At 52.0% G+C, this 9,642-nt stretch overlaps 1 protein-coding gene across 1 annotated transcript; it reads right to left on the bottom strand.

Annotated features, from left to right (window-relative positions):
- Window positions 1-4,398: 4,398 nt before the first annotated feature.
- On the bottom strand, window positions 4,399-9,406 carry LOC129331751 (uncharacterized). The gene is made up of 2 exons (XM_054982245.1): window positions 8,784-9,406; window positions 4,399-5,200 (listed from the first exon to the last, which is right to left on the bottom strand). Exons 1-2 carry the CDS (start codon window positions 9,193-9,195, stop codon window positions 4,599-4,601), a joined length of 1,014 nt encoding a protein of 337 aa, XP_054838220.1. The 5' UTR covers window positions 9,196-9,406; the 3' UTR covers window positions 4,399-4,598.
- Between the last annotated feature and the right edge of the window lie 236 nt (window positions 9,407-9,642).

Genomic DNA, 9,642 nt, shown 5'->3' with positions numbered 1-9,642 from the left:
TAAGCCCTTTCAGTATTTGTAATCAAACACCTTGTTTTTCTCTTACCTTTTCTGAAATAAACACCAGTGAAAAGTACCTTATAAAATCCCTGGGGAAGCAGACTTTCCTCCTTTTTCTCATGAAGAGATTATAGAGTGATAATATTTCACATCCTGTAAACTTCACATACCAAGATCACAGAGGGGAAGAGGGCAACTGAAGATATAGCAGACTGAAGATTGAAGTCTTGGGTCTGCCCACAAAACAGGTAAGAAGCTTATGGAGATTTGCTGTCTCCCCACCCAGTGGTGAATGAGAATCAAGTCTATTGAATGTGCCCATTATTACTTTATTCAGTTCAATGGCTGTCAAAGTAGGGCACAATACAATTCAAGGGCAAAACAAAGTGGTTATCACTTTTGATTTCAGAGTGGAACATATAAAGGCACAAACTGTTCATCCCTACCTATGGATAATGGAATAACTAGACAGTATCTTAAGACACTGGCACCTATTTATTTTCTTCAGGTGGCATTTGAGATATTCTGCTACAGTATAGTATAGAATTCTGTTATAGCCCAGCCCAGCCCAGCCCAGTATGAAGGAGGCTGAGAACTCTGAATTGCTTAAAGGACAACATAGTTCAAATGTAATGCATTGTTACTAAATTCAAGCCAAAGGCTACACTATTTTTAGTGTTAATTTAAAGTTTGCAAAATAGGTGTTCAAAAGTTGAACTTGCCCTGTTTGCAATACCTATTTCATCTCACATTGAGCACTTCACACTGATAATTTGTTGGGGGAAAGGTGAGATAAAAATGCATTAAATCAAATAAATTATTCCGGTTCATAATTCTCTAGCTTGCTTGGATTATGTAAGTCACAGGATTGTAAAGGACAGGATATATATCATAAAATCAACTACATTAGAGATCACGTGATAATTTTGCAGCAATGCAGTTGGCAGTATTCATCAATGATTTATCGTGTTGGCACATGTTGAATTACAGTTCCCAGATGATAGTATAAGAACATCAATCAATATATCTAATATATCTAATAGTCAACATGGCTTCATCTGCAGGTTGTTAAATCTATATACTGGAGCCATGTTAGAGATCCTAGGTGCCTGCCAGTGGTGGGCAAACTCACAGTGATTTGCCCCATTGCCCACCAATCATTGGCAATTGGTGGGAGGTGGCAAGCCGCCCAGTGACTGTTCTCCATCAGCAGGCAACCTGGGCAAATATGCAGCTGGAGAGCTCCCAGTGGGGCACAACAGCATCACTTTTTGAAGTGACCAGTAGTGAGGTTGGTACAGCACACACAAGGAGCATGTGTAGGGTGAGTACCAGGCCTCCCCCCTCCACCAGGAGGCTCTAGGGACCTGGCAACCCTAAGCCATGTACAAACTACAGAAATTTTTCTGCAAACTTGGGGTAAGTGGGGAAAATACCAAGAAGGACGATGGGTGGGCAAGCAGGGCAGCAAGGAATGACCTGGGCAGTGAGAAGGGGGCTGGGTGGGCTGAGCAGTGAGAAGAGGGGTGGATGAGCAGACTGAGGAAAGCGGGCACAGCAAGAAGGCAAGTGTGGGGGGTATATCTGGTTCTCATCACATTTCAAAACAGCCAGCTGCCTGGGATGGGTTGGCCTTGCTGCTGGGGCTCTGTTGGCCAATCTAACAATGGGTTTTAAGGCTGTTTATCTCCTTCCCACACATTCAAGCCAGACTTTCATAATGCCTCTCAGCATGTAAAGTAGTAATGGTATAGCTAGTCAGTTTGGAGCTGGGCAGGAATTTGGGGGAGGAGTCTCAAATTGGCAGGGAAGTGGATGGGTGTTGGCTCTTTATTTACAAACCAATGTACCCATGTGCATGCGAGATGTACATGCTTTAACTCTAACGTGTGGTTGGGGGTTGCAACTGGGAATGTCAGTCACAAAAATTCCACATTCACATGCCACTAAACAATTCAGTTTAGCTCTAGCTTTGGTGTTAAGAAAAATGGAATTGGATCAACCTAACTCGCTTAAAATGGCATCTAATAAAGGGTGGAATCTTTCTGCTACAGACATTACATGTAGATATGTGAAAAGAACCACTGAAAAGAACCACTGAAAAGAATTATCTTTTCAGTGGTTTCCAAACTCCAAATCTCACATCCCCAAAGTAGTTTTGCCTTCCAAATGTGTATTCTCTCTATACAATACATTTTTATTCTGTGTTTCTGATAAGGAGCTCAGGGCAATATACATGGTTCTCCCTTCCCCATTTTATCCTCAAAATAAAAATCTTGTGAGGTAGGTTAGGCTGAGAGAGAGTGACTGCCCCAAGGTCACCAAGTAGAGTGGCTGGCACCCAACCGGAGAATGGGGGAGCAGAGATTTTATTTACTTATTTTTATTTATTTATATCATATTTGTATTCCGCCCTCCCCGCAAGTGGACTCAGGGCAGATAACAACCTTAAAATCATTTTAAAACTTTCCATATTACAAGCAATACAGCAGTACAACTAGATATAGCAGCACAGTAACAGCAGCTGAAAAACAAACAGTGGTGGGCAGCTTTCACAGGGAGGGGAGTAGATGTTGCATCCTCCAACACCACCCCAGATAAGGGAGTGCTGTCACTCAATGACATGACATCATTTCTAGGGCAAACCCAGAAGTGATGTCACGCTGCTCTAGAATTCAGCAGACACTCTGTGGTTTTACCATAGAATTTCCACTGAATCCTACAGCAGCATGGCATCACTTCTGGGTTCACCCCAGAAATGATTTCACACCATCAATGTGTTGGCGATTTTTTTCTGCATTTTTCCCATAGCAGCCTACTGAGCAGCAGCAGTGGTCTGGGGGGTTGCCTGGAGGTTGTCTGGGGGAGACCTGTCAATCTTATCACTCAGCAAGCTTCATGGTGTAGTGGAGATTGGAGCCTAGGTCTTCTAGTCTGACACTCTAACCACTACACTACATTAGTTTATATATATTTGCATGTTTACTGAGTTTGCAGGCTGGGTTAGTATGTTTCACATTTCCAGGATTAATAATTCAGATTTTACTTGAAGCTTTATAAACCAATCATTTCTAAACAGTTATTTCTTTCAACCATTCTCTGCCATCACACCATCTGGAGACTAAGAAGCATCATCTCATTTCATACTATGTTTTCTGAACCTACCTTGGATCTTTAGGTAAACACTGCTACTCAAGAGCTGTAATTTTTTCCTAAATAAAAAGCAGATGAATTTTTACTGAAAATTGCACAATTCAAATCTACAATTTCACCAAAGTATCATAAACAAATTCAAAATGTATTGAATCAAATGTAAATGTAAATTACATTACTTCTACCATCATCTGAGATTTGCCAATGCAATTTACAATTTGCCCTCCCATTTGGAACAAAGAGACGGACACAAGGCTTGGGTAAAAACAGGGCCATTTCTGACCGATTTATTTATAATTGAATAACCTAACAGCATAATAACGGCAAGGGTAACTAGCGGTACAGTTAGAGCGAGGGGTCAACCAGACCTGCTCCTCGAACTGCATGGGCGAGCACCCCCTGCCTCAGGTGCGAGCCATGCATGCATGGCTGTAACCCAGCCGGCCAGGCGAATGGTTCCCCCCTTTAAAGCACCATACACCCCAGCCGTAAAGCCCGAGGGAAGGCCTTTTCCAGGGGGACCCAGGGCAGCCTGCCCTCTCTGCTGGCAGCCGTAAAGCCCGCCGCTGATCCGTAACAGGCCCCCATTCCCCACCAATGGGGAAATGCCACCGGGTGCCCACCGGCCCGCTCTGCCTACCCCAACTAACCTGCCAACTATAAACAGCCTATCTCTAACCCCAGCAGTACAAGGTAGGCAAAAAACACCCCTCACCAACAGCCAAACAGGCGAAGGGCGAAAAAATTCCTACCTGGCCCCGAAACCGGCGACCGGCAAAACCTGTACTGCTGCAAACAAGGGAGTGGTGGGAGGGACGAGCTTGCAAAGTCAACTGCGCCACAGAGGAGGCAGGGGCCGGCTCGAAACTGCCGGCCACGCCTCCCCATATCCCCGGATGCAGGGAGGTCCGCCCGCTTTTTCCAGGCGCGAGGGCAAAGGACGGCACCCGGGTAAGCGCGCGCGCACGCCCCCGGGAGGTGCCGATTTGCCCTCCCATTTGGAACAAAGAGACGGACACAAGGCTTGGGTAAAAACAGGGCCATTTCTGACCGATTTATTTATAATTGAATAACCTAACAGCATAATAACGGCAAGGGTAACTAGCGGTACAGTTAGAGCGAGGGGTCAACCAGACCTGCTCCTCGAACTGCATGGGCGAGCACCCCCTGCCCCAGGTGCGAGCCATGCATGCATGGCTGTAACCCAGCCGGCCAGGCGAATGGTTCCCCCCCTTAAAGCACCATACACCCCAGCCGTAAAGCCCGAGGGAAGGCCTTTTCCAGGGGGACCCAGGGCAGCCTGCCCTCTCTGCTGGCAGCCGTAAAGCCCGCCGCTGATCCGTAACAGGCCCCCATTCCCCACCAATGGGGAAATGCCACCGGGTGCCCACCGGCCCGCTCTGCCTACCCCAACTAACCTGCCACCGACAGGGCCAAGCCTCTGCTTAGGCCCTGACGCCCCACAACTCCTGCAGGGAAAGCAACAACCCTTGCCGTAAATCGGTCAGAAATATTTCATTACCCTGGACGGACAGGTGAATGCCGTCACCTCTGTAGAGGTTGGCATACGTGTCACGAATCCGAGGGTGGGGCAAATAAATCCCCAGCCCTGCACACAATGCCTTGAACATAGCTTTGTTGGCCTTGCGCCTAGCGCGCTCAACAGCGTCGTGATCCAAAGCCTCCCGCCAAATACGGCGTGGGAGGATGGCAGACCAAATGATGAGGACACCAGGCCATTGCTTAGCAATGAACTTTAAGTCAGCCTGTGCCTGCATAGTAAGGGCCTTACCCTTAACCCAGCCCAAGTCGTTGCCACCTAGGTGGATAACTAAGAAATCCGGCGGCGGGGAACACCGCCCCTCAAACAGGAGCGGCAACAGGCCCGGCCAACGCAGGCCCCGACGGCCCTGCCACTCAACCTGGGCCCAACGACTAAGGCCAAGCTGAGACCCCCACGGGGTCCTCTTGGCCTGATGCGCTGCCCAAAAAATCATACTGTGTCCGCAGATGAGGATCCGACACCTCCCTCGGCGAACCACAGCACCTAAAGAAGAAAAGAACAATTAGCCAAAGCTACAATTGGTGCAGAAGGGGACGTACATATCCCTTGAACGCCGCCGAGCGCCACCGCCCCACGCTGCGAATGGCCGCCTCGGGGTACCCCATAGCAGCAGCGGTAGAGGCTGCCCCAATACGAAATGAATGGGAGCAAAACTTGAAACCTTTCAGGCCGAGCCTGGCAAGCGCCCTCTCTGTAATGGACCAGAACTGATACCTCGTAAGGGGTGTCCCATCACAGTGACGAAAGAGAAGCCCCTCCTCCGGGCCCCGCACTTTGAGAAAAGCTCGCAAAGCCCTCACCGGGCAAAGCTCCTCCTCAGCACACGTACCCAGCTGGACTACTACCCCTTTCCGGCGCTGGTCAGTCTTGGAACGACGAAGGCAGATGGAAACCCCGTCTCCATCAAACTGCACATCCCGAACCCCAAGGGCTCTACCAGACCTGTCATCCCGGGATTGAGCTACAAGCTCCCCGACTCTAAAAGCTCCAAAAAAGGCAGTAAGGGAAGCCGCATGGAAAAGAATGGCCTCATACTCCGAGGAGCAAATTGGGCCCCACGCCATACTCAAACCTCTCAAGATAGCAGGGGAAATGGGTTGCCTAGTATCAGGTCGAGATCCTACCTCCCTAGACCACCCCTCCAACATTTTCCGTACCCTAAAATCCCCCGTAACTTCCGGGAAACCCCGAGCCTTACTAACGAAGGCCAGGGCAGCCAAAAGCCCACGAATGGACTTCACCGCCAGGCCAGCCCTTTTCCTTTCCACGCAGAACTGCATCAGGTGTTCCGCCGGAATGGGCCAGTGTTGCTCCAAACCAGCTTCCAGCCGGAAGCTGGCAAACTGTTGCACCGCGCGATCATACGACCTTCTGGTGCTAGGAGCGATGGCTAGTCGGATGGCCCTGCGTGCTTCGGCCCTCCAAGAATCCACAGCTCCGAGGGTATCCGGACCGGCAAGGCGTCGGCATCTGGGGCCAATTGACGGAACCTCTCCATCTGCCGGCGAGACAGAGCGTCCGCCACCCCATTGTCTAGACCGGGAATGTGCCTCGCCCGAAACAAGACGTTCAAACGAAGGCACCTGAGCGTAAACGGCCTGACCAGCCGCATGACCCTGGGCGACCGGGATGACAATGAGTTAATAACCTGGACCACAGCCATGTTGTCACACCAAAAGTGGACTACATGATTGGCCAGCTCTTCCCCCCACAGCCATACCGCAACCAGAATTGGAAAAAATTCCAGAAACGTCAGATCCTTGAGAATATCGCCGTCATGCCATGCGGCGGGCCAGGGCTCCGCGCACCAGTGCCCCCGAAAGTAAACCCCAAATCCCACTGATCCAGCGGCATCTGAGGACACACGCAGCTCCGCTTCAAGAAGCAGATCATCTCGCCAAAAGGTGACCCCATTAAAGGAGGTAAGAAACTCCTCCCAAACCCTAAGGTCATCCTTGATCCCATGTGACAGCCGGATCCTGTGGTGTGGGAGCCGAAGTCCGGCCATCGCATCACAAAGCCGCCGCAAGAAAGGGCGCCCTGGCGCCACCGCCTTGCAGGCAAAATTTAGGTGGCCCACCAACTGCTGAAGTTCGAGCAAGGAAGCCTTCCTTTTATCCTTGAGCACCGCCAAGCGTGCTCTAAGCTCAACCACCTTTTCCATTGGGAGACGGAAAGTCTGCTGAACGGTATCAATTTCGATACCCAGGTAAGTCAAAACCTGGGTGGGGCCTTCAGTCTTTTCGTGAGCTAGGGGAACACCCAGCTCCCCCGCCAAAGCTATGAAGCCAGCCAGCAACCGTTCGCATTGGCCGGACCCCTGTGGTCCACAAAAAATAAAATCATCCAAATAGTGGGCGGAGTCACGGCAGTACTGCCTGTGACGCAATGCCCACTCCAGAAAGGTACTAAATTTCTCAAAGGCCGAACAGGAAACTGAGCATCCCATAGGGAGGGCTCTGTCCATGTAGAACTGGCCATCAAAGGAGAATCCTAGCAACTCAAAATCCAATGGATGGACAGGTAAAAGACGAAAGGCCGACTTAATGTCGCATTTCGCCATTTCCGCCCCAATACCATTGCGCTTCACCATAGCCACCGCCTCGTCAAAGGACGTATACCGAACCGAGCACAAGTGCTCGGGGATGGCATCATTAACAGACCCACCTCTGGGAAAGGACAGGTGGTGAATTAAGCGATACTCCCCAGCAGCTTTCTTGGGTACTACTCCCAATGGGGAGACCCTCAAATTGGGGACTGGAGGGGAATGGAAAGGGCCCAACACTCTCCCCTCAACACATTCCTTCCTAATTTTCTGCCTAACCACCTCCTCCATGCCAACCACCGAACGCAGGTTGAATGACATGAAGGGGGCCCGAGGGCCCTGAAAAGGTATCCTAAAACCAAAACTAAACCCCTCTAACAAAAACTGAGCGGATTCCTTATCCGGATATCCTTGCAACAACTTATGGAGGACCCTCAGCTTTATGGGCGTTGGACCCCTTTTCAGCTGAAGGCTTCCACTGTCCGCCACCGGGCCGAGAACCACCTCCTCGCGGACAGGGGCGAGGACAAGCTGAAAAGGCATGGGGGCCTTTGCACCTGGGGCACTCGTGCCGAAACCCACACCCCCTCCTGGCGCACACCCCCTGGTAAGCGAAGTCCCAGCAAAGCAGCCGGGGCTGAACCGGCTGCCCCGCAGAGGTGCGGGAGCCAGGAGGGGAGGAGAGACGCTGTACCAAGTGCCCGCTGTCTGACCTGTCGCCCAGATTGGGCTTGGCAGGTGCCATAAGCTGCAGCCAAAGCTGCTGGTGAATGCGGTCCCAGGGTAGCGTGGGATCTACCGCAGCTCGCATACGGAACTCTTCGTCGTACTGCATCCAAGCAGCCCCGACGAACTCCGTATGTGCCCGATAGACTATATCAATGTATTGGAACAGAGGGGCAGCCCTCTGAGGTTGGGCACGCGCGATTACCCCCGCATAAATTAACATCCCCGGCAACCAATTCGCCCAGGTACGGTCAATTTTCCGCCGTTTTAGCCGTTCCTTATCACGGTCATCCATGTCCTCCTTATCCTTCTTTTCCAGCTCACGGAAAAGGAGGGTAAAGACGTCCACGAATTCGCCCCGCAAAATCTTGTCCCTAGTGGCGGGCGTCAAGTGGTCACCTAATGGCAACGCAGTATCTCCGAACGGCATGGCCCTGTAGGGCATAACCCCCAAGGCAGGGTAATAGGGAATACCAGCGGCCGGGGGCCACATCCACTGTGGCTGCCCAAAAGCATGGTTGCCCACAGCATGGCTCGACACACCCGCCTGAGCCACCCCAGGAGCTGGAGACCCCGCCCCGACCTGCAATGACGGGGACTGGGAGCCCCATAATTGCCAAGGGACAGGGCCGCTCTGAGCCCCCTGGTACATGTAACCAGGCCAGGGCTGCAAGCCCCCTACCGGGTTAACCTGAGACCCAGCTCCCTGCGATGGAGGGATCCAGCTGGATGGCCCGGGAACACTGACTGGACCCCAAGGCCAAGTGTAAGAAGCGTGTGGTGCAGGCGGCTTACCATCCCCTTCCGGTTGGTCCACTACCACCGCAACAGGCGGCTCCTCCGCTGACTCCGTGGTAGCCTGTGCTTCCAGCTCCACGGCCCCTCCAGGTTCACTGCCACCAGACCGACCTTCCGCTGCACCGGCCGCCTCCACGGAACCTTCAAGAGCGGACAGACGATTTAAGACATCCCTCTGAAAAGTGGCAGAGGAGACCCGCTTAGAGGCCCTCTGCGCCCTAGAGGCAGCAGGCTGCCCATAGCCCGCCCCTTTACTTCTCTCAAGAGCAGCCAACTTAGCCAGAATTTCTTGCCTTGCAGCTTCCCCCTCATCCTCATCAGATGAGGACGCAGGCAACCCGCGCCCAGCAGCGGGGCGTTTAGCAGGCTGCTTGCCCTTACTCACACCCACCCCCTTCTTGGGCGGCATGGCTAAGAAGGAAGCAAAGGGCAGAAACCACCCACGCCAACTGGACCCTCCGGATAGAAACCAGAAAGAAGGGGGGGGCAAACAAGCCTGAAGCAAGTTAACAAGCCAGCACCACTCCAGCTCCCCACCCTCCGTACTCGCACTCTCTCTATATATAAGGATAGCCACTGATGCCTAAGTATCAGTTATTGCAATCCCCTAGCAAGGTGGGAAGGGGGGGAATATGGGGGGGGGAGGCTACACTGACCCAGCTGGCGCACAAAGCCGCCCTGAGCCAACCCAAACCGAGGCAGAAAACCCCGAACCCAGGGCCAGAAATAAGGGGGGGGGGAGAGTCTGAATGGGAGGCCCAACAGCAAATGCCCCAGCAGAGGCACGGCAGGCGTGTGCGGCGCGCACGGGCTGAAAACACCCTCCCCGAGAAAGCAAGCCCCAGGGAAAAAACCC

Source organism: Eublepharis macularius, chromosome 6, assembly GCF_028583425.1.
Source record: "Eublepharis macularius isolate TG4126 chromosome 6, MPM_Emac_v1.0, whole genome shotgun sequence".
Classification (NCBI taxonomy): Eukaryota; Metazoa; Chordata; class Lepidosauria; order Squamata; family Eublepharidae; genus Eublepharis; species Eublepharis macularius.
Note: the sequence above shows the minus strand (reverse complement) of the source record. Positions and strands in the feature narration are given on the sequence as shown.